The sequence below is a fragment of the Phyllostomus discolor genome, chromosome 4 (genome assembly GCF_004126475.2).
Source record: "Phyllostomus discolor isolate MPI-MPIP mPhyDis1 chromosome 4, mPhyDis1.pri.v3, whole genome shotgun sequence".
NCBI lineage: Eukaryota > Metazoa > Chordata > Mammalia > Chiroptera > Phyllostomidae > Phyllostomus > Phyllostomus discolor.
Window position 1 is genome coordinate 36,191,793 of NC_040906.2, and position 26,050 is coordinate 36,217,842.

General features: G+C 42.0%; 1 protein-coding gene across 10 annotated transcripts in view; it reads right to left on the reverse strand.

The window, feature by feature from the left end:
* The window catches only part of MYO1B (myosin IB), a 163,944-nt gene that overhangs the window by 111,909 nt on the left and 25,985 nt on the right, over positions 1 to 26,050 (reverse strand). For all 10 annotated transcript variants that reach the window (XM_036023160.1, XM_036023157.1, XM_036023158.1 and 7 more), the window contains exons 2-3: positions 21,586 to 21,729; positions 3,486 to 3,601 (exon numbers count right to left, since the gene is read on the reverse strand). In XM_036023160.1, the coding sequence (XP_035879053.1) occupies positions 3,486 to 3,601; positions 21,586 to 21,720 (251 nt within the window). In that variant the 5' untranslated portion in view covers positions 21,721 to 21,729. The remainder of the gene's footprint in view (positions 1 to 3,485; positions 3,602 to 21,585; positions 21,730 to 26,050) is intronic.

Here is a 26,050-nt window from a genome sequence, read left to right on the forward strand (position 1 = left end):
TGTCTCTGAGGTTCCCCCCAGTGACACCCCACTCAACGTGTGGCTCTGAACAGAAAGGGGACAGGGCTTCAGGGGAGAAGCGAGCAGAAGAGGTGTGGCAACATTAAACTATTTGTGAAAAGGAGTACGTCTAAAAAAAACACTATATTTTCCTTTTACTCATTTATATACATTTCTATCATCTGAAAGTCATGTGTTTATGTGGAATGCAAATATTTTTCAATTGTCTAAAATTAAAAAAAATAATATCTGGACACCTTCAGAAACACATGAACTGCAAGAGAAATATCTGGATGTTTTTGCAGATTAACAGTGAACAGCAGGTCAAATTAAATTCCAAATGTAATCTGGGGTATATTAATTGGCACAATTTTCAAAGAACAGGATCCGGCAGAAGTAACACCTGCTTGAGTGTAGGTGGGAGGGTAATAATATGTGAGCAATACTTTATAGTTTTAACTTGAACATTTCACCTAAAATGTCACACAGTGTGCTTGAGGATGACATTGTTATGTTATAGAATTACATGCTTATGATTTCGTGAGAAAAGGTTTTGTAATAAAAAAGGGGCGTTATTTGTGCTGGACCCTGCGTATGATCTGAGCAGCCGTTTAAGTTCTTTTTTTATTTAAACTGGAACCAAATTCTTAAAACGGTTATGGTTCGAATGCACCCAATGCCTCAAGTTATCTTATCCTACTAGATCGCAAAACCCCTGTCTGAGAACGTCAGGCTGCGTGTTAGCAGGGAACCTATTTCAGAAACTGTTAAAGACAGGCATGCACAAAGAATGACGCAGGAAAATGCATTAAAGGAAGTGGAAAATGTCCCACCCTGGAGGAGAAAATGGTGAGAATGGGCATGTCAGAATGTTGGACATGTGTCCCCCATATCTCATGATTACAATTGTAATAATCATCACGGTGAACACCAACAGCTATCCTTTTACTACAGGGCTAAGGCAGACTCCATGGCAAGCACTGTCCATATACTATGTAATCATATAACCTAAATATCTACTAGGTATTTAACCCTCACAAAAATCCTATGAGTTTATAATTATCTTCCCATTGAACAGAGCAAATTACTTAATTTCTGAGCTGAAGGTTCTTCAAGTAATTTGCTCAAGATTACCTAGCTTGTAAATGGCAAAGCTGGGACTCGGCCCAAGTCCTGTTCCATATATTTTGAATCCCTAGTTACTTCCAGATGCTAAGGATATTACAGTGAGCAAAAGCTGGCATGGCAGGCGAAGCTGACATGAATCAAACCATATCATAAAGAAATGTTAAATTTCAACTGGGACAAGAGCAACAGATGAGACCTTGGCGGGAAGGGGGTAAGAAACAGGTCTTCCCTGAGGAGGTCTAATGCAATCTGAGACACAAAGAAAGGAAGGCTTTGCCTGGAGAAAAAGGGAGGGGAAAAGCATTCCAGGCAGAAGGCACAGAACAGGCTCAGATGATGCAGCAGGAAGGAGTGTGGTGAGGGTTGCAAAGGCAAAGGGAGATGGGCAGGGAGGGTGGGATGAGAATCTAGCAAATCCAGATTCACTAGATAAAACTATCTCCTGAACCGTGCACAGTGTTTTACAGGCCATAGTAAAAGCTTCTGTCTTTATCCTAAGCACTATGATAATTTATTTTATTGCTGGTTGTGACTGTTTTCCTTGGGGCGGGGGAGGGTTAACTAAGGTCATGGTGGCAGGCAGCTTCTTACAGGAATCACTCAGGGGTGGGGATAAAAATGGATATTCAGGGCAAGAACTTGCATGTTCTAGAATAGACATCTGTTATATTGTGTATCTAAGTATCCCCAAAGTGGAGATTTAAACTGCATATGGAAGAATGGGGTTACAGTCTCTGGAAGGAAACTGAGGCATACCTAAGGTTGTCTTTGAGGTTCCGGGGTACAGGAACACAGGCAGCCCAAGGTAGTGGGATGGAAGTACAGAGTACAAGGCCCTAACATGAAAATGGGGGGAGCAGGTTCCAGCTGAGAGGCACGGCAGATGACCATTTTCACACCCTAGCTCCCCACCCACAAGACCTTCTGGGACAAACTTCCCCATTTGTTACAGTACCTACCTCACAGGACTATTTTGAGAATGGAGCTCTAACACATATAAAGTATTTAGTGCTATGCTTGCACATATTAAGTGCTCAATAAATACAAGCCATTATTATCACCATTGTTATAAAAGATCAGTCTGTGGTACACAGTTAAGGAAAAAAAAACATTTGTAAAGACACTCCTAAGACAACACATTCTCAAATTTTCATGTACATTAGAATCACTTGGAAAGCTTGTGGAAAATGTAGATTCCTGGCCTGTTAGACATAATGCCTAGGAAACTAGATTTTTCATAAGCTCCTGAGGGATTCTGACACAGGTGATCCAAGCATCTGACTTTGAGAAACTTCAAGGCCTAGAACTTAAAATAAATATCCAGGCATCAAATAAAGTATTTCATTGCAGGGACTTAACTATAGGAATAACTTTATAAACCAAACTTCAGGCTTTACTTTTGTTGGGACAAAATGAAACACAATCATTCGCAAAATCTACTTTTAGAAGTAAACTGAATAATCAGAATCCACTTGATTGGTAAAATATATAGTTATTTAATTTTTAAAAACCGTCTTCATAAATTATTTAAATCTGGAGTTCCCAGCGGCCCACAACTGTCGCTGTATACTGCATTGTGAAGAGAAACTAAAACCAACATCTGGACAGTGGTAGAGATGTTCCTTAATTACTAGATTTTATTTTCCATCAAAATTAATAAAGCCCATCTTCAGTGATACAGAGAAAATTACTTTCTGCTAGGACACAACTAAAACTCTGAAGGATTTTTTTGTTTTGTTTTGTTTTGTTTCACTTTTTTAGTTCATGGTTTCTCAACCTTAGCACTGTGTGATTACTGTAAGTTATTATTTACAGGGATTATTTACACTAACAAGTGACCTTTAAAAAAAATCAAACAAGTGACTAAGTTCAGGGAAGGTGAAATCACTGGCCGAATGTACACATCTGATGAACAATGTCTGCAAAGATTATAAACTGGAGGTATTATTTATTCCTTTTGCTCAAAACACCACTACACAACCCAACACTTGGGATCTTTCTTATTCCAACAGGAATAGGAACTCGCTGCTTGGACTCTTCATAATAATAAACAATGCACATTCCTGGTTTTTTTGCAAAAATAATTAATTAGCAGCAGCTGCTACTTACACGGAATTTTCAACAGAAAATATTTTATATACTAAACCCAAATATTTCAGAACTTACAGAGCCTGACACAAATGGAGTGTTCTGCCTTTTTTAAATTTAAACCAGGCATGACAATTCACTTCTGCATTCCTTCATCTAATTAAATATAAAGGACTAAAGCATTTTCCTGGGAAGTGGAGAAAACAGCTGGGCACATCTGTCAACTACACATCTTTGAAGCAAAAGGAAAACAATGCTTGAATACTTACATATGAGGGCTCAGTTCATAAAAATTTCTATTCCTATAATCTTCCACCTTCTCTGGTGAATAAATGGGCAATGACCGGTATGGGTTAACGGAGACCACCACACTTCCAATGTATGTCTACAAAAGAAAGAGTAAATATACCCGTTAATACACAGTATGCATTTTAACATCTTAAATCTTAATGTTGTACAGTTTCATCCTTTTTAAAAAAACACTACTTCTACTTGATCGTGCATTTTGCATTCCTCAGGAATATTTTACATCTCTGAAGATGGACAGTTCATAATGTTTATTCATTTTCCTGATAAATGGAAAGCACAGGTTTATACAATGAGAATATTTCTCAAACTCTCTAGATTAATTTATGATCCTGGCTAAGAGCTCTCCAAAGCCCTGTCATCCTTGCCAAAAATTAAGTCACCAACCACTGTGTAGTATGAGCAAGAGCTCTGCATTCTCTGACTCCAGTGAGAACCACTGTCTCCTTCCCTAAGCCTTATCCTCCTGTTTCAGTTCACAGTAACCCAGGCTACCCCTCCTCTCTACCCACAGCCACTCCTATCAAACGGGGCCTTGGCCTTGGCACTGTCCTCGCACAAGCCTGTCTGTCAATCTCAACAATGGACTCAGGCCACATACAATTCAACACTAGAGCTACAGTTATCTCTTGGGCCTTCAGACAATTTCACATGATCTCTAATGTGCTGTAATATCACTATGTTAATGTACTTTGTTCTGAAGGAGAGTACCCTTACTGTCGAATTTAAATTTAATGCAGAATTTACACGTACCTTCAAAGGCATCAGTGCTATTGTTCTAGCAGACGCTAATCCTCTCACGCCACAAACCAGAGCACTACTGGTCTTCCTTTCCATTTCAATCTTAAACTCTGGGCCGTGAGATAGTTTTGGTTTAGATCATTTCGTACAAAGACTAACACAACACCACAAGCAAAAGTAACTTAACTGTAACTCATCTTAGTAGTGTAAACGTGACCAAAATGGGGAGGGGTGGTAACAAAAATAGAGAAGTGATAAAATTTTTTAAAGAAAAAGGTGAAAACAAAAGAAGAAAAGGTCACTTCTGACTTCCCCACCTTTCCAGTGTTATGCAACAGGAGGCATTTTTAGAGCAACAAGTTTTTCTAGTATTGCCACCAAGGAATTCAAGGAGATTGTCATATCTTTCTAGAAAGCGAAACAGAAAATAGAACAGCAGAAAATGTTCTGATCTTTTTAAAACATGGGTCACAATTATTTTAATTAGAAAAGGCTTTTCCCCAAAACTAGAAAACTGGTCATTTTTATACACACTTTTATTCTGTAAGAACATAATCTTATCAAGAATAGAATAGAGTGCTGCTGTGGAAAAAAACAAAACAAAACAAAACCCTCAATTCCCATGTAATTTTTTGCATTTATTTCTGACATTCTATCACTAGCACCCAATTAACCTGGCCCCCAAAAATGGCTCCCTCTCCCCCGCCAATAAAAATGACTCCAAGTTTCCTAACTTATCCCATTTACTTAAGGCTTTTTCAAAAAGATTTCTTCACACTCCAGCACCAACTGGGCAACTAGATGAGAGATGCAAGAGACTGAATAATTAACTAAATTGCTTCTAACTAATTTACTATCATTAGTTACATTGGTAGATATGAAAATAGAATGGTTGGTTATATCTTTAATATCTGTTGATTAAAAGATGAGCCTTCCTTAGTAGAAAAAGTACATGAATTTACCTTTTTAGGTAATTTCTTGAATACAGTAATCAAAATATATATTTGTTGTTAGCAGAAAACCCAATTATCACATTGCTCTTTAAAACCAAACTTCAGAGTGGCTAAATTCTTGATAAAAATCTGCCTCCGTGGCATTTTTGCATAGAGAACAAACTGTTACCTCAAACCCAATATCACTTTTGTTTCTCTTTCTCTTTTTAAATATTTTATTTATTTATTTATTTTTAGAGAGAGGGGAAGGGAAGGAGAAGAAGGAGAAGAAGAGAAAAATCAATGTGTGGTTGTCTCTCACACGCCCCCTATCTACTGGGGACCTGGCCAGCAACCCAGGCAAGTGCCCTAACTGGGAACTGAACCAGTGACACTTTGGTTCCCAAGCTGGCACTCAATCCACTGAGCCACACTAGCCAGGGAGACTTTTGTTTCTCTTTTGTTACTTGTGACTTTTATACTACCGAATCACCTGTGCTTTTCCCCCAGTTATTTCCCTATCACCTAGCACAGGCCTGACCTTTCAATGACATACCAGAAACGTTAACCAAATGACTGGTTTGCACAGGGCGTGCCCATCACTAACAAAGCGGACCGACAAACCGCTGACTTCTGTACAATTATTCTCTTGTAGAAATATAATACCAAGTACACTAAAAACAGTGTCTAATATTTTATTAAACCTGCATGCCATATGTTGCCATTGAACAAATCCTTACACTATATGCTTTCCCCTCGGGTTCCTTGTCCTGTTTGCAAAGATGGCTGGAACAAACCCTCCCAACCCTATATGCATACCCCTTTGAAATGTGACTCTGCTACTCTTTCTATCAAGAGATAAGGTTTATTTCCCTACCCTTTCCACATGGACTTGCCTATACAATTTGATTTGACCAAAGGGACACTACAAGAAACAAGCAGAGGCTTGAAAAGCATTAGTGTATTAGGACCCGCTCACTGTGGCTAGAAGCCATGGTGTGAATGAGCCTGTGCTAACCTGTTGCAGAGGTCATGGAGAGGTCATGGAGAAAGTCCAGGTGCCCTGACAAGTGTCAGACATAAGAATGAGGCCATGCTAAACCACCGAGCCCCAGTTAGGCCAGCGGACACCTAAAGCTATATGTGGGATCCCAACTGAGACCAGCAGAAGACACACCAAGCTGAACTCAGCCTCAGTTGCTATCCCAAGGAACTGGGCACAAATAAATGCTTGTGGTTTTAAGGCATTAAGTTTTGGGGGGAGGGGTTTGCACACAGCACAATTACTGATACAGCAACACAACTCAACGAGTCAGAAAAGGGGCATGCAGGACAAGCGTTATCAGTCTAAATAAGCAAACAGTACAGGAAACTATGCTCTCTCTACATTTCACTGTGTGTTCCAGATACGTAAGCTCGAATCTTGAACTCTTGGTAGGTTTGTCTGTTACTATGATACCTGCCCTTGCTGTTTATGGGTTTCTCTTCCTTGAAGGTTCCATGTGCATTAGTCAAAGATGTAAATATTCCCAAATTTGCCAATGAGACAATTCAAATGCTCATAGTCACAGCCCTCCTTTCTCTGAGACTCAAAAGGCATTCCTGATAGCAGCCAATTGGCTGGGTGAAGTATAGAATTCCATCCTAATTTTAGGCAGGTACATTCAGGTAAGTAACTGCAGTACCAGACTAAATCTGTTCAAAACAACAGTGACCAGACAGCTCATTTTTACATCAATTAATATTTAGACTTACAAATGATATACTCGATTTTTTTAGAAAGCAACTGTATATTATTTAAAGTAGGTATTTTTTATTATGTCATGTTTCAAAAGTATGGTAAACTAACTCGTTAGGCAGCTCTTGGAATTTAAAAGTTGGAGATATGACTCAGAGCTTCTTAAAGTCAAGTATGTGCATAAAAGAGCTAATCATTATATGTCCTATTCTGAATGTGTCAAGGAGGAAAAAAAAAAAGGAAGGAAAGTATTGTAAACCTTTACAAACAGGAGCAGCAAAAAGAATCCACCTCTCATCCCCAAGAGTTCCACTCACTACTCAACTGGAAATACAGGCTGATTTGTACCATATCCTGCACCAGCCAGCGACTCCCGAGGGCAGATGGTGCCAGTGCCAAGACAGCCCACAGAAGGTCCCACCAGGCCACCTCTGTGGCTGTGCTCACTCTGGAACCTGGTCACTATGTCCCAAATGACCCACAGAGAAACTCCCACTAGAATCCAGATGTTGCTCCATTTGGCTGATCACACCAAAAAGGACCCCATAATGGCCAAAACTACTTACCCTTAGGTCCTATCTACCTTCTCCAACAGAGACAAATGTGGTCTGGCCCTCATCACCCTCCATGTAAGTAACTGCAACAACAGATTAAACTTCCTGTTTGGGGATGGATGTACCTATGTATGTATGTATTTGCTAAATCAGTGTACCAGTTTACTCCTATCCAACCTGCAACCCACCTCCTAAGCATCCCTGCCACTTCCTAGCTCAGCACGCACCTCCATGATCCCAGCCCTCAGCACCTCCATGTCCCCAGGCCTGTGCACACTCCCATTATCGGGCAGTGTGAACAGAGAAGAGCTCCCTAAAGGCCCACTGACCTGCGACATTTAGGAAGGGAAAGGGAAGGGAAGGGAACAAGTAGGAGAGAAAAGAAAAGAGAGGAGGGAGAAGAAAAGTTCTACCTTCCTTAGAAAATGGCACAGTCAATGAGCAAGTTTGTCTTTTACTTCTCAAGGGTAAACATTAAAACAAGAATGTACAAACATTCCTAAGTCAAAACAATCTCTGTCTTCATATTTCGGATATCTCTAGCATTCCAGAACAGATGCCTTTCGATTAACCAAATAATACTTGAGTATTCCTATTGTGATTACAGTGAGAACCAAAGTCTTTCTTGGGGAATGTGCATCCAGCAACCTCTGCTTTCCAGACCACAACTCAGAACCCAGGAGGAAGGCCCCTGAGATATATAACCCAAAGACCATGCATTTTATTCTGCAAGAAAGTTCTTCCACAACCCCAGCCTCAGGGATTCTATTTCAACAATCTGGGGAGCGACTACACATCCACATCTTGTGAAGTCTCCCCAGACTAGAAAACGTGTAATCCGAGCTGAAACCACGGCTTGTGGCCTTCGCCTCCAGGACTCCCAGGAGCCAGGTTTCACGCTCAGACGCAGCATGCATGCTAGTGTCACTGCTGGCCTATCTTCTTTCCATCCTCCCTTCCCTTTTACATATTCCCGAGTAACGAATTCCGCAAACATTTTGAAAAGAAAAGACCTTGTAAGCCTCAACTCCTTACATTTTAGCCACGTTTCTAATAAACCTGGCATATGGCACCTCAGCACACTACAGAGAAACAGCAGCATCTGTAAACTGGGGACATTCTATAGCAGTGGATTTCAAATGCCTGACTATGACTCGTTAAGAAATAAAACTTTTTTTATGACCAATTATGTTTACTTGAGTATCTATTTCCCTACACATACATATGAGGGAGGACCCCCCAAAACGGAATTTACTTATTAAAAATTGTGCATTTATTCTTACATGTTTAAACTCCAGTCACCTTCAAAGTACTCTCCATTTGATGCAGTACACCTATCAAGACCTTTTTTCCCACTGCTCAAAACAGTTTCTGAACTCATCAACATTGATGCCTTTTAGTGCTTCTACCATTTTTTGTTTCACCTCTTCCACATAGCCAAATATTTTCCCTTTCAGGACTTTTTTCACCCAGCAAAACAAAAAGTCTCTTGGGGGCAAGATCAAGTGAATAGGAAGAGTGGGGCATGGGGTCATTCTGGTTTTGGTCAAAAACTGCTGAACACTCAGCGTGGTGTGGGCAGGTGCACTCCAAAGTCACCCATCATGAAGTGGGCAAACATGTTGAAAGAGTCCTCAGAAAAGCTCACTTAAGTTGAACTCAGCCTCTCACAACAATGCCAGCTGGTACACTGATACAGATGGGTTCCTAGAACACTCACCCAGCGCGGGAGCCTGTACTACAAGAGGCCCACTCTCCAGAAGATAATCCCATTTTGGGGGAGGAGTCTTGTATATAGATATGAAACTAAGATTTCACAAAACCATAGATACCCTTATCATATGAGATGCACTGTTATTCTTTGTTCAATTCTATTCAACAAACATTTTTATACTGCTGGTCCTAACCAACTAAATGGTTTTCATCACCCATTAACGGGCTGAAACTCACAGTTTAAAATATACTGCTGCTTCTTAACCTTTTTTTAGTTGTGATCCTTTCTGAAATGGCAATGAAAGCTATGAACCTTCTCTCCAGAACAGTACACATATAATACACACATAAATGTCTGCATACAGTTGATGTACGAGGTTAACAGCTCCCACTCTGAGGGGAGAAGCAATGACCAGAAATGGCATAAGAATAAGAGGCGGAGGGAAAGAGAAAGAGAAGCAAACAAAAAAAGGAGTAAGAAGTGATCAAAACAATTCTAAAAGTATGAAAGTAAAGAGCCGTTTAGACTAAGAGCCAACAGCTCAGCTCAGCTCTGCTGGCCTCGAGCACTTTATTAGCACTGAGTCCGAGCAGAACATAACAATCAAGGCCAAAATGAGAGCGAGGATTCTGTTTTTGGTGAGGAGGCTACATGCAATGCATTTTGGAAAGATATCTAACCAAAGAAACTTCCTTTAAGTTAAACAGTGAGGCACAATTTTAATATTTTATGAATCACAATTATATAAAACTGTATGTATGTGCGTTCGTTCCTCCATGATGCCAGAGAAAGGAAACATTAGTGTACATGCACACAAAAAGTTGGAAGTGTTTCACATCTTTCATATCATAGCTCTTCCCAGGGCAGCATTAAAATCTTTAGAACCACTAAAACCATGTGGCTTTACATTTCAATTCCCCATATGATATTAAAATAAGATTATAACTAAGCCATAAAACAATGTAAGGAAATCCTACAATGACTTGCTTTCACCCTGATGGCTACTCCGACACGTCTTTTCAAATATCAAATTCTTCCTGCAACTTTTTTACAGCCCCTGCCCTGCTGAGGCTCTAACTAGGCGTCCCATCTGCCTACCTACCAGCTTCCTTGTTTCCTTCAGAACGAATTTTGCTTACTTGTTTGTAGTCTCTTCAGTTCCCTAAAAATTCATCCCTGATCCTATTAAAATGCTGGTATATAAGATACACTTCAGCACCTTTTTTACTAAACTCTTCCTAAATCCCCACAAGACAGATATGAATTCTCCATCGTAATGTCCGTAACAATGGAGCACAAATAAGTTAAGTGCTCTGACCACATTACCTAACAAAAGTGGAATCAGGACTAGGAGCCAAGAATCTGTTCTCTTTTCATTAGAGCACACGATCCACGCTGTCTGGGAAGCCTGGGAAGCTTCGGCAGAAGTGGCCAAGAAGAGCGCTCACCACTGGACGCTTGTGTTGTACAATGCCTCACAGCAGCACACGCTCTCACCTTTGTGCAACAGAGAGCTGCTGTGTTGGGCAGAAGCCTCCTATCGGACTCCGAGGAACACTGAAACCCCTATCTTATCAGGCATAAATTAAAAGGGGTGGAGGGCAGGATTAGATCTTCTAGTGACGGGAAATTTTTCGTCTCAACAGCAAAGATGTTTTTAAACTGTTGATCCCAACACATAAAACTGTGCCTACATCATGAAAAAATGCCAAGACACTGTTTCATAATCATCCTTTCACTTTGGAGAAATAAACCAGGAAAGTGGCAATGCAACAGGAAAGATTTATTCAAATGTCTTACTTAATGTTAATAGTTTAATATAAATGGCATCAAAGAAACGTTAAAGAATGTGTGGAAGTCCTCAAGTCCCACTCTGCAAACCATGCTACTTTCGCCTGTGAAAGAATGACAGTGCGAATCCAGGACGCTGGTGACTCAGGTAGTAATGACCCTTCCCACGGCTGCACACCTGCACTGACTACCTTGGCTGAACTTAGGTTATAACCATTTAACAAGCAAGAGACAAATTTTCTAAGAGACTTCTTCATGCAAAACATCACCTTAGGAAATGTAAGATGCTCCTGTAATCTGTACATCTGAGATGCTTATAATAGAGCTCAGGAGGTGAGATTTTTACATTATAATATGTAAAATTTAGGAATTAATTGCTCTAGCCTCAAAAACAGATGCAAGAGGACTTAACGGATTCTTGCCTAAATGAGTCAATAGTCCTCCTATGTTACCGTCTAAGAGAGTGTTTGGGTTTACAAGTGTGAAGGTCACTGTGAGCCTCAGGGGTCCAGGGATGCACCAGAAAGCTGGAGGATTGAATGGGTCTAAGAAGATGGCAAGATTCAGATTCCCCAAAATAAATGCATGTGAGATTCTACGTTTTAGGTGACAACCCCCTTTTTTAAAAAGGATTTCGCTAAGACAGTTGTATCCTTCAAAACGTATTTTTTTAAGCAGAAATCATCAGAGACTCAAAACAGATATTTATACACCCGGGTTCACCACAGCATTGTTCACAATGGCCAACAGGAGGAAGTAATCCACAGACGGCTGAATGGGTAAATGAAATGAGGCATGCAGCCACAGTGGAGTACTCTTCAGCCCTAGAAAGGAAGGAAATTCTGACACACGCTACCACAGCATGGATTCAAACACTGCTAGGGCACAAAGGCCCACCCAGTCACATCTTCTCAGACACAGGGAAGGGAAAGGCTGGCCTAGAGAAAGACCTCCTGTGATTAACAGCCTCGAGCATAAGAAGGGGCTCAAATTGCAAAGAGCCTCGCATGTCAGGGTGAGCAGTCTGAGCTTCAGTCGGAAAGCAGTTTTGAAAGAAAAGTCACTGTGTGGGGCCAGGGGGTTAGATGATGAAACTGACTAATTTAAAGCCAAGTCATCTGGACTTAAGTGTTTTTGAGGTCACATTCTATGTCATACAGTATTAAAATGCTTCAGATGTTTGAGCTATTGTATAAACCTTGGCTCCAAGCTATCTGGCAAAGTTTTTCAGTTTTGCACGAACTTGGACACACTGGTTAGCCTCTCCAAGCCCCCGTTTCCTCATCTGGAAAAGGAGGATGATACTGGTTCCTCCCACGTCCAGTTCTGAGGAGTAGGTGAGTCTGTGTGTTACAGCAGGCCATAAGCATTACCTGTTGTGAAGATAAAGACCTGCTGTAGTACTCTCTTGGAACCTGCTGCCCACTGTAAATAGCCAAACCAGATTCAAAAGTCTACAATATGTTACTATCTCAGCTAAATTAATTGAGGAGTCCTGTAATGGCAGGGTCTTACAAAATGGTCTTTGTGTGCAGGGAATTGATGAGCTATCAGATGAGGACATGAGGTGCATCTTAATAAAGCTACTATTAAAAGTGTAGAATACTTTAAAACAATAAAAAAGTCTACAATACTGAGGAAATCATTATATAAGACATGCTGGGGGAACCCTCAGAAATGACAACACATGCTATTCACTTCAGGAGGAGGAACTCACCCTATTCTGGGGTCTCAGATCCTAGAAATGTGAGTTCAAAACATAAAGACACTATGTGCCAAAGTGTTTTTAATTAGGCATCTGCAAGATTTCTCAAATTTCCCCAAAGAGGATTTTTGTCGTAATTGGATTCTAAAGACACAGTTTGGTCAACCAGATGCTTTGGTTGGCCTTTTAAGTAATGTTCAAAATTGTGAAAAACTGCCTAAGTAAAAATGTACAAATGCAGTGTCAATAACCAATTTAGACTCCTATTTGGGTCTTATATCTGAACAATGTAATTCAGTGTGTACACTGCACATCTCCAGCCTAAGAACACATTTGTGGTACCTATGCAATACACACACACACAAACATATACACACATACAAACACACACATAATGAATAATACCCTATCTTTACAGAGGAAGATACTGAAGGCATGAGAAGGCTTTAAAAATTGCCCAGGGTCTCACAATGAGTGGTGGCGGAGGTAGCACCCCACCAAAGCCTGCAACACTACAATGGGATTTGGCCAGGCTCTCTCAGCTGCACAGCACAGAGACACTCTCAAGTTACATCAAATACCGAAAGTTTCACTGTAGCAATGAACACACCCAGGAACCCCCCAGCAATCCATCACGGAGCTACAGGAAGAGCTGGGACCCAAAGTGTGGGTGTGAGACAGTGTGACAGACCCAGGCAACACAAGTTTGTTAAGACCTGCCTTCCAATTCCAGTATCAATGTGCTCGACCCCTGCTGTGTTTCCTCCTCTCCTTTCAGGCCTTGCTACCTAAGGGGTTTTCTCACTTTCTCCTCCACCGCTGGTCCACTTCAGAGACTAAGTCACAGTTTCTGCTTGCACAAGGCTCAGCATGGCCTCAGCACCGTCACGACTGCCAGCATCTGCTTCCATTGATCTTTTATTTTTATTTTTTCAGTATTTCTCAATTCAAAGTTTAAGGAATCAAACACAAAACCGTGTTTTTTTGTTTGTTTGTGTTTGCTTTTAATCAATGTTGTGCCATAAATCACTGGTCCCAGATCAGGAACCCACCCGGACCAGGGCATGCAAACCATGGCTGCCAAGGAGGCCAGCCAGCTTGTCAGCCGTGGCCACTGTCAGTCTGGTTCGAGACAGGCCTCAACCACCATCGTATTATAACCCTCTGTTCCTGTGCCATCAGTCACTGCAGACTACAAATTAAAGAACTATATATGAGTTCCATGCCACGCTGACATACTGGCTGAAAATAGCACCTCAGGCAGCCTTTATTTTAGAGCAAGGGAACACAACACTCCCATATCTTCGCTGAGATCAACTCTGTAGTGAGACAATATGTACCATTCTCTGGACCTAATAAAACTCTCTTAGCTAAGGTACAAAGTGGTCCTGTGTTAAACCTATATTACTGGCTAGAAGTCTCAAAGATGATGCTGTGTGACTAACTCAAAGTGGTAATGCAACAAAAATGAAATCTGTACAATGAATACCAAAGAAGGAAGGGGTAGGGAAAAACAAAAGGAGAGAGAGAGAAGAAAAGGGAGAGTTGGGGAATGGGAGGGAGGGGGGAGAGGAAGGGAGGGAGGGAGGGAGGGAGGAAGGGAGGGAGGGAGGAAGGGAGGGAGGGAAATTCTAATTACAAGAAAATCTGTGTCTGAAATCTTGAAGATAAGTCATTCTGAGTTTCCAAGCTTTTCAGTCATCGACCTACCAGGTACTTCACTCCTACTAAGTGCCACACACCAGGCTAAGATGCTAAGCATCATGATACCTATTTTATGACTGAAACAACTGACCCTCGGTTATTTACAATGGTCACAGTGATTGTGAGTGCCCGAGATTCAACCTTAGGCCCATGCCTTTGCCAATATGCCACACTGTATACCTCATCCCCACCCCCACCAAAACAGAGTTTGATGAACAAAATACTTTCCTTAGAAATTAGGATTACCATTAATATTATCTGTACTACAGACTTAACAGCAGAAATAGACGCATGTGTAGAGAAGAGGCAAAACTGGCCACATGTCCCTCGTGCTGAACTGCTCCCCCCTTCCCCCCTCTACCTCGTGTGCATAAAGAACCACAGGCAGCTCTCAGTCACCTCCATCCAGAGACGATCTCCTAAGATCTTCTCCCTTCCAGGGAGGGAAACCTCATCCTAACGATACTTACTGCTTTTGACGAGTAAGTGCCTGCGGCTTGAGAACTGAACACACTTGTTCCATGTCACACGGGTTCGTGTCACTGCATTGTTGAATGCTTAACTCAACATATGGCAGGAACACTGATTAACAGTTCAATTATCTGTCTGGGCTGTCGAGACTGCCTTATTCCAAACCTAAGCACTCTTCAATATCACACTCAATTATTTTGAGCAGCACTTGGTAGACTCGGAATGCTTCCATATTAGTAGTATCATTCATTTGCTGTTCATAGCAACCATATAAAGTCAGCAGGTTTGCTGCTCATAGCAACCATATAAAGTCAGTGGGACTACTATTAAGAGCATGAACTCTGGGGCTATACTTCCTGGGTGTGAATTCCAGCTCCATCACCTACGTGCTGTGTGATGTCGGACAAGTTACTTAGCCTTTCTGAGCTTCTGTTTCCTCATATGTAAAATGAAGGTAGTTCAAAACCCTACAGTGCATAGGACTATAGTAAAAATTCAATGAACAAATACATGTAAAGTGCTTACAAAAGCATATATTGTACCAATAAGGACTTAATTTTGTAACATTTTCAATAAGAAAACAATGTCGGAGGGGTTAAGGCACCTATCCCAGGTCTCACAGAGCGTAAGTGGCAGAGCCAGGGCTGGAGCTCAGGTCTTTGCTTCTTAGTACCCATCATACCGCCACCGGGAGATTAATACTTCTGCAGACCTGACGTTGGGCCTTAATTTCCTCCAACTCAAACTTCGGATATGGCTTCATCTAGAACATTATAATGGATATATTATAAACATTGTATAAATATTTCAAGTACAAGTGCAAATTTTCAAGTACAAGTGCAGGATAAAACAACTCTACACTTGGTAAATAACAGATAAATGGGTGTCCACTTTGCAAGTTCGAAAAGGAAGAAATCTTTCAATCACCAAGAGAGCCTGGATGTGTTGACACTGGCAAGTTATCACCAAAAATGATTGCTTTGTAAAGCATTATAAAACTGTCCAAGAGATAAGAGTGTATTCAGAAATCAGACACAACATTTCTCTTCAGCCTCACGATCTGCTGTCCTTCCCCAGCTTTATCTAAGCCTGCTAATCCTATGACTCCATCCCAAACACCAAAGACACACTCTTAAAAACACACACAAGTTGTTCTCCATGTTTCCGTAATGCCGTGTGTTTTCAGTGAGCCGGGCAGCCTGAGTCTGTTTCCGGCACACCACTCACACGCAGTCAAGGCTAGGCGTTCCCGTTCACCAAGTCAGGGATCCCCTCTGCTCCCCACTGGGTCTAGGAGGATGGAAAACAGCATGAAAGACGGTTCTTGTTTCCTTCCAGCTTGACTGGTCTGGGTTCTCTGGGTAAAGGCTCATCCAACTACTTAAAGGAGAACTTCCTCCTACTTCCAACTCCAGAAGAAAAAAGTTTAATTTCTAACCAAATCTCCACAATCTGGAAAATTACTCACCACTCTATGAAACAACTCTTATTTCTGGAAATAGGACTGGGGTAGTGAGGTAAGAAAATTACATTTTTATGTTTTATATGCCTGTACTATCTGAATTTTCTTCCAAAAGCATTTGTTACTTTTGTAATTTAAAAAAATAATAAAGACTTTGTAAAAGAAAAATTTAAAAAGGAAAAAATACAGAGGCCATCTGGGTAGCAGGAATAGCACTAATTTGGACATCTGTATTCCAGCCCCTGCCGACGGGGCTCCCACTCCCTGCCAACAACCCCGAGAGCTTGGAACAGGCCCTCGTCTCCAAAGAGACTGCAGGCCTGGTGGACACACCTACAGGACAGCCTGGAAAGTCCCGGAGCAGAAGACCCGGCCCAGGCACGCCCGCACTCCTGCCCCACACGGTCAGTGAGACAACACATGTATATTATTTTAAGCTGCTAAGTTTGGGGCAATTTGTTATGCATCCAGAGAAAACGAAGACACCATTTACACCAAATTCCCAGGAATATATGTTATAGCCATTAGGGAGGAATTTCCATGTTTGTATGTAAAAAGTGTTTTTGAAACTTCAAGTAAATATATAAATATTAACTAGTACTATTTTCACTTACTTGCAATATTTTAAACCAAATATACTGTACATATTTTGAATATCTTTCATAAATGCATCAAATCCCATCCTTATGGGGATCTTAAGTCAAACGCTAACTTCTAAAAATTAAGGCAATTTTCATTAGACTTTTAAACAAGTTACTCTTACCTCTATAATTAGTCTAAGGTCCTAAAACTGGACTGATTCAGATCTCTATACCTGGATGATCCACAACCTAACACCCAAATAGAAAACAGACTGAATCTACTGGTCAGCACCAAACGACTCCTTTGTCAGGGAACAGGCATCTTGGTCCTTTTGTTTCCAAATTTGCCATGGGCCTTATTCTCACCTAAATTACAGCTCTCCTGTTCCTGAACAGAACCGCAGTCCTGACCAGCCACCCTAAAAACAGCACCACGTCTGGCTGGGTCCCCTGCATCCCAAGTCCCCATGAAATCCTGCCATTGCTCCATCTGGCGGGGCTGGGGGTGGAGGCCGGAAGAAGGTCTGACAAAGGACAGAAGGAAGACAGGACAGCAGCGCGGCCTGGGGAATGTCACAACCAGCATTTCCCACCGCAGAGGCTGCTGGACTGAACAGCACGTCCTGCAGCTGGTCCCAGCTTGAACTGCTCGCTGCCAAGAGGGAGGGATAAAAGCAAACAGAGTCCTGACCCTGCCCGTTACCCCACAGGTCAACATTCCCTCTATCGATTCTCACCTGACCCTCCTCCACCTCCAACTGAACAGCCCTTACTTACTGCAAAGACCACGTCAACAGCCGGAATTGCCCCAGATTCACAGACTCCGCCTGGGTTAGGAACCAACTCAGGCTTTTTAAACAAGTGTGTGAGCCTACCTCTCTGCAAAGAAGTGAGTATTCCTGGAGCACACACTTGAGTATCTTTCATAAAAGTGCCTGATGCCACATTTGTAGGGATCCTAATTCAGCACTAACTTCTAAAAAGTAAGGTGACCAGATTTTCAAAGCAGTCCTCTTACAACTACAATTAACAAATTCTAAAACTGGGCACATTCAGACTTCTCTATCTAGATGATCCCCACCCTGACAATTCAGGTAGAAAGCAACCAAATCTACCCGTTAGCACCAAAAATACTTCTTACTCCAAAAAGGGCTGGAGGAGTAGATTAGATTAAAACAAACCCATAGGCATTAGAGAATAGAATAAAACTCTGAAATACTTTGGAAGCAAAGGTTTCAACAAAATTTTCCTAGAGTGAATGAGTTTCAACTGTGACTGGAGTTCCTAGGCACCTGCTTACTCTTCTCCGCCATCAGGAGTTCTCCTGTAGAAAAGGGTGGGAAGCAGGCCTTTGGGTGCACTTGGAGCCTAGAACTGAAACGGTAAGTGCTTCTCAGGGGGCATGTCCTTCAGGGTGGTATCAACATCAATAAAGCCACTTCATCACAAAATTCCCCACCAAACAAACCTGTGAGGGGCTTACAATACGTGGCCTCCTCAGCATCCCATTCCCCTTTTCCTCTTCCTAATATGTTGAGAGATATATTTGGTTGGGTCTCTACCCCCTTACACACAGCCCATCTACTTTGGAAGAAACCTGACCCTCTCCAAATCCTAGGAGTTAGACATCATTGTCTTAAACCACTCAGTTCATCCTAGTCACCTGGCCACAGGTGGAAGTTTGAAGAGTGGATGTGACTCAAGTGGCCAACCCAGGGCTTCAGGTTTAGTATCTAAGAAGATTCCAAAGCATTCTGCTTCCACATTCAGTTATCTGTATGAATCCTCTACAGAGGATGATAATTCATACCTAGAGGGAAAGCAATCTCTCGTGAGAACTCTGTGAAAATGAGGACGATTTCTTATCTCTAGATATGGGACAAGTGGGGTGACAGAAGACAGAACGAAAGAACAAAGACCCCACGACTGGGAGCCGGTTCACAGGGGGCTGCTAAGGCCGTGGATTTGAGCCAGTGCAGAAGTCTGAGCCGAGGGCCCTTCTGCTCACTGACCACCCTATCAACTGTAGTTTCTGAAACTACCGCTATTCAACACGTTCGCCTCATGGGTCATCATGGAGCGTCACCCACTTTTATCGAATAAAACAGTTATGAGACTATAAAAGAGAGTGTAAAAAAATACTGCACCTTCATTTTCTGAGAAAAATTTAAGAAAACAAAGTGAAGTGCCAGACAGTAAACTATTGCATATCACACTAACGTGGTCTTTGGCATCAGGCTAAACAATTTTACAGCAACCCATGAACAAAAGCAAAAGAGAAACTATTACCAGAGTAAGAGCCAAAAACAGATTTCCCAAGGGTGGTATACATGACATGTGAGGTTGGCGAAGTGTGATAATCAAATTTACTGTAAGTATTGTTTTAATTTCAAAAATGATACATGCTTGACTTAACACGTCTGCTTAAAATTAGAGAATGTACAACCCAGTAGTCCAATATGGTGAGTACTTCAAGTTACAAAATGAAGGTGTTCATCCCACGGAAATGATAGTCCTAAAGTATCACGGAAAACATTAATTGATCTGGAAACAGAAAGCAATTTTCCACTTTTGTTTCATACCAGAAAGGGTATTCCTACACTAGTTAGAAAATAAAATTACGCAGGGCTGAAATCAGACATTTTGTCTGCTAAAGACTCATGAATGTTAACACTTGGCATTTGGTTAAAAGGGGGATTGTTTCATGTTTAGTGGGCACAACAAATCAGGTATTTGAAAGCATGTAATGTTCTACTCTCCATTCTATTTTCAATTCACCTAGAAGTGAATTGGGCTTCTTAGAGCCAAAAAGAAAAACAATCAGCAACTTTAGCTACGATATAATTGATTCCCCCTTATCTCCATCTCAGAGACCGATGTTTAAAGTCTGCCTTTTATTTGATATCAGACCATACTTTGAATCAGAATTGCAGAGCCGTAAGGTTTTCCCACCTGAAAGCCGAACTGCTCCACTCTGAGGGAAGGCGACACCGGGCCTCCCCGCCAAACCAAACAATCCCTCTCTCCCCCTCTCAGCAGCACTCCACATCACATCTCTGACCTGAGGCTCGGGTCCAGTCATCCAATTAACGTCCCCAAAGCAGCAGCCACATATCTCCCGTTAATGTCAGCGGCCCCCTACCTCCAACAATATAAACCAACAAAGGTGAAAAGTTCAATTCCCAGACGATGATTTTTAGTAAGAAATTATCCAAGGTTATCCTTGAAATACGACTGGCTATCTGGAAAGGAAAGCGACCTGTGACAAAATAATATGACCCTCCCCCCTCCTAGCATATATGGCTTTGCATATATAATTTTTTAAATATATTTTAGTTCCACAAAAGTTATAGCTGACCCCACTTGTTATCAGGTATGACCTCTACATTCATTTACTTATATTTCCTCCTACTGTTTGTGCCCATATCAATAGCATGTCCCAATAATCCCATTCCTCTCCAGACACCGACACACAGGGAAAAGGGCAAGAACTCAGAAGCGCGGCAGAATCTATTAAAACTGCATCCTTCCACCCAGTCCATCCCGTTTCCTGCTCAGCTGCCGGTTCAGGGAACCAGCGCCCCATTTCCTTGGTTCAGTTAACAGTACGTGTCTACCTGAACAGACGCAGACTTCTGTGCTTCATACAAACTCTGGAAACACCGAATTTAAGTACATTTTTTACTCATCTCATATTTTAAATATACTTAAGGAACTTGACAGTTAAAGTAATTCTGTGAAATCCTTTATAAAGAATTTTTACAACAATGTAAAGTTTCTCCTATTATTGTATATGTTTATACATTTTCTCTTTTTTTAAGATTTTATTTATTTATTTTTAGAGAGGGAAGGGAGGGGGGGAGAGAGAGAGAGAGAGAGAGAGAGAGAGAGAGAGAGAGGAGAGAGAGGGAGAGAGAGGGAGGAGAGAGGGAGAGAGGGAGAGAGAGAGAGAGACATCAATGTGCGGTTGCTGGGGGTCATGGCCTGCAGCCCAGGCATGTACCCTAACTGGGAATCGAACCTGCAACACTTTGGTTCACAGCCCACGCTCAATCCACTGAGCTACGCCAGCCAGGGCTGTTTATACATTTTCATTTTTGTGTACGACATTATACTTTTGCATAGCAGGATATGACTATTCCCAAACCTCGAGGGACCAAACACATACTGTTTCTGGTCATTTGCTCCCGTCTCTACTAACTACAAATGTCAAGAAGGTTCATATCTTCTTGACAGTTCCCTGTCTCGTATTCTAATGAGCAACTTCTCAAAGATTAGACTGCTAATCTTATGAAGGTATCCGAGAAGATGCCCTACAGATGTTAAAACTCCTCCTGAATATACGATCCCCAGAAGGCAGAGAGTAAGTGTCCTTCTGCTTGCCTTAGAAAGTCCCCAACATCCAGTGCAATACTCTGCCCACAACTGGCACTCTACAAACAGCGTATGAGAAGCAGACTCACTTGATTCTAATCAGTATTACTCATGTGCCGAAGGAGCAAACAAAACTCTTTCTGAGAGTATAAATGCATACGTCTGGACTCTGATAAACATTCAAAAAAGAAAAGGAAAAGGAAAGAAAGAGAGAAGAGTTTGAGGGGGAAAAAAGCCAGCTCTCTGCCACAAAATACAAAGTTAAACCCCCCACAGGACTGTCAGTGCATACTCACATATATTTCATTATGGTCAAAGCGCTTCTTGAGGTTGTTGATGAAAGTCTCCTCATTGAGAGGTTCTAAGAGAACCATGTCTCCAACTCCAATCATATTGTCCAGCAGTGATGTTTTCACCTCCATTTTGGCCATAGTCTCCAACTACAGAAAAGATAAGAAAAGGGTCAACTTAAATGAGCAAATTATTTTAGGTGTGTTCTTAGCACCACTGGAGAAATGAAACACTGGTAGTTGCAAATGGCTGTCTGTCACCTGTCTCACAAATATCATAACCTCCCCTCCCTACAGCCTACGTCAGAAGCCTCTGAGACAGTTACAGTCATGCCACGCCACTGGAAGCCCCATTTGCCAACCTGCTGCCACAAATGACTCTCCCTCCTAGTCCATAGTCCCAGGCGAAGTCCAGGCACAGAAGGAGCCACTAGGAAGCCAGGGTCTCCGTTTTCCTTTTTAGACCCTCCCCTCTCCCCAACCAGGAACGCAAAACTCTAGGAAGAGAACCCAACGCATCCCTTTCCACCAAACCTGCATGCCAATGTCAGCTTCCACCTATCCGAACCTACTTCCCCAGAGATGACATCCCCCAGTGCTCCATGATGATGGCCAGAATGCATTTTCCCAGGACGTAATGGATGCTAACATTTACTGAGTACTTGCCACATACCACAGTGCATAAAGAACTTTATATGCATTAATTAATTTAACCATCACAATAACTCTGTGAGATAGGTGTTGTAATCATTATCCTCATTTAAAGGTAAGAAAACTCAGAGAGATTAAGAAATGTTGCTTATGGTTACTTAACAATGCAATACATTTATGTTAAAGAACTCTGTCACCACTTGTAACACTGCACCTATGGGGAAATTTCATTCAGGTGTCAACACTGACTTACAAAGAAAAGGGCACAGTCCAGTTGTAACTCAGAGGTTGCCTATATAATGGAACTTGCCAAGAATGACCTCAATGTTCTTAATTCTCATTCTAACAGATACACAACTAAAAAGCAAAATAAAATTAGCATGCATTGAATATTCATGTGTACTCATGTACCCAATACTGAAGGAAAAGTATATTTTTAATTCTTTCCATTATGGAGTCACCCAGTCATATTACATTTTATAAAGGTTAATCTACTTCCTTAAAACTTAGCAATTTAAATAAACACCCTCCTACTCTGATCTAGAACTTCTAGTAGGCCTCTGAGAAGCAACAAAAACTACATTTAGTTGGGCTAGGAGGAACAGGAAAGGCTGGAAATTATTCATTCTTTATTACTAATTAGTAATGATTTATATGAATTCACAAACATATTTTATTTCTGACCCTATTTTAAAAATTTTTAAGTGTGCACTGAAAAGCCAAAAAAGAAACCAGGAAGAAGCAGAGGCTCTCTCACCTACAAAAAGAACACAGTAAGGAAGTATTTAATATTCAAATGAAGAAAAAAAGAGTTAACTCTTTTGTTAATGCAAGTGTCTTTATAGTTTCATGCCCACTACACCTGGAATAAATGCCCCAGGTATGGCTAAAACCCAAGGAGACAGTAGCACTAAGGACCGTTTCATGCTGGGCCAGACTCTACTTTAAAACAAAAGTGGGGGGTGCCCTGCCATTCTCTGCAGACCAGTGGAGTCCCGGCAAGACCTGGCCCCGTGCCAAGTCCTCGGAAAGACTTGCACAGGAATAGGAACATGAGTGTCCAACCTTTGTCACAATAAATTAACATTTAAATCAAATTTCAAGTTCTCAGACTCGCAAAATGCCAACAGCACTCTAGCTGCGATTCATTACATATAATTTGGCAGATGAGAGAAGGCAGCTTAGGGATTTAGGGGGGTGTCAACCTGAGATGGGTTTCAAAAATAACCACCTCAAACCAGCAATTTAAATTAAGCAAACAGGCTGACTAGGAACTCTTTGCCCTGGGGTGAGTTCCTGTACATTGAAGTCTATTTATGGAAACGGCCGCATTAAGACAACAGTTCACTGCAGGGACCAGTAATTAAGCAGCCAATCTTCTTCTGTCATTACACCTGCTTCACCATCTTTGCAAATATCAAGTCCAAGCAGGTTTGTATGGGAACTAATTTTTACACTTCTGGCCCAACTTCATAATCCCAAAGTGGGAAGAGGGCCAAACAAAGGCTGAGGTCCAGGCAATCAGTAAAAGTTACAGACCATTACTAAAAGTGGAAAACTCTGAGAACACAACTCCGTTGCAAACCAAAATACAATCAAGTGAAGAGGTGAAACACACCCAACTGAAGAGGTGATACCAACATCCATTTGGTCATTCCAGTACAGTTGTGTGTTGCATTGTCTCTTTAGCACCTGGGGGAGGAGATGGTGGCACCGCCCTCACTCTCACGGTGAAAATGGGATGCTGAGAGGCGGTGCACACGACCTCCCTATCTCCCTGGACCTGGACTGCGCTTCCTCGTTGTGACTTCTGTCTGCAGCCTTGGTTTGGTTCACTTTGACATCTCAGTGACACCAGTGGTGTATTTACTCCACCAAAAGAAATTGACTTTTTGTCTCTGGAAAAGCGATGTTTACCCTAAGAATAAATGTCAGAATAATCTGCTAACTCGAGATTTCCGTAAACTATCAGAAGCATTCACATGGGAAAGTTAAATGGGAGCGCTTGTAGAGCACGGAAGATGCTTGTGTTTGACACATAGATGGGAACACCGTTGCTTCCCAAGACCCCCATGGGAATCTGGTTGTTCCAATTTTATCCCTTGTTCCAGGAATGTAGCACGTGGTCTAGACTAAGACAAGCGACACATTCCTTCTCCCAGCCACAGTTCTCGGCTCAGGGCTAGTCACATGACTGAACCTAAGGCCTGGATTATTAGGACAAAGGTTCTCTCCCTCTCTCTCTCCCTCTCTCTCCCTCTCTCTCTCTCTCTCTCTCCCCCTCCCTCTCTCTGTCTCTCTCTCTCTGTCTCTCTCTCTCTCTCAATGGCATGATTTATAGGCATGATGCTCAGACCTGCTGGGACCACGTCTGTATCCACGAGAGGGCCAGTCCGAGGAAGACAGCAACACAGGGAAGAGGGCAGGGTAGGAAATCATCTGAGAAGAGGATTCCTGTTAGAGTACTAATGACCCTAATTAACGACTTCACCAACCCCTGGATCAAACTGCACTAGAAGCCCAGCCCACCATTCTCAAGTTTTCAGTCAAGGAAGCCAGTTGATTCTCCTTATAGTTGAAGCTGTTTGAGTTGGATTGTTTGCTATTTGTAACAGAAAGCATCTTCCTAATAACAGAAGCTGGTACCACGAAGGGGAGTGGTATAAGTAATATGCTAACAAGCCCAGGCTGACTGAGCCAAGGCCACCGGGCAGAGGGCAGGAGGACCTACTACTACCATGGCCTGGCAAAATGATCACTTTTGATATTTAATAATAAAACAGCTGATTAAACCATGGCCTGTTGTGTCTTATGACTGGACCTTGTGCCTTCAATTTTAGAGAATTTGAGACAAATCCAGATACCAGAGTGTGTGTTGGCTATTTCTTAAAGATTACAAGAAAAAGACAAGCAGGCTGTGAAACTGGCCTGTCTGAAAGCCAGAGAGAACATATGGGCTTGCTAAGGAGAAGTCCTTCTGCCTTGAGGGGGGAGGTGTGGCCTATCTGGAGCGCCAACTGTCTGTGGCCTGAGAAAGGGACAGCACTGCCACCGTGCACGAAGACGTCACGTCAGGGGAGGCACCACCCACTCTGTCGCTTCTTCAGCTTCTTAACTGTGCCCAGGGAGAGTCTATTAACTGAGAGCTAAAATGCCCTGCAGAGCCCCAAGGCCAGGTCCAGGTGCCCAGAGAAAAGCTCGCAGATCAAGTTCTAGGTTCGACAGCTTGGGAGTTGGCAGTATCTCCAGTTTGGGTTAGTAGTATATAGAAGCAAATAAACCTTAAAAGCCAACAACATTTTTAAAGGATCTATACTGCCAAAAAAGTCTGGCTGACAGTGAATGACTTATAATTGCTTGATCCCTAACACAATCAACTCGAAGAACTCCCACTCATAACAAAGGAAAAAAAAAAAACCCTGCTAAAACAGTGCGGGCCCTGACAAACCCATCTTCCCCGGTGCTCGCCTTAGATGTGGCACAGAAGACAATGGTCAAAGGAGATCTCAAAGGACAGAACCTCTGAAGAGGGGTGGCTATGTGTCCAGCTATGCAGAGAGCATTGCATTACGCTGGCCAGGGCATTGTATTTTCATAAGCGTACGCATGGTAAGAAAGGTGTTATGTAAATGGATGTTGGGCAGCCAAAGGGAGAGCCACAGTAGACCTTTGTTTTTTCTTTTTTTAAAGGGAACACTATCCAGTATATAGTCCTGTTCCTATTTGCACGTAATCTCACTTTCAGGGAGTCCTCAGTAACCTTGGGGTAACAAGTAATCTAGTAAGAAGTAGTGCCCAACTCCCACTAGAGTTGGGAACA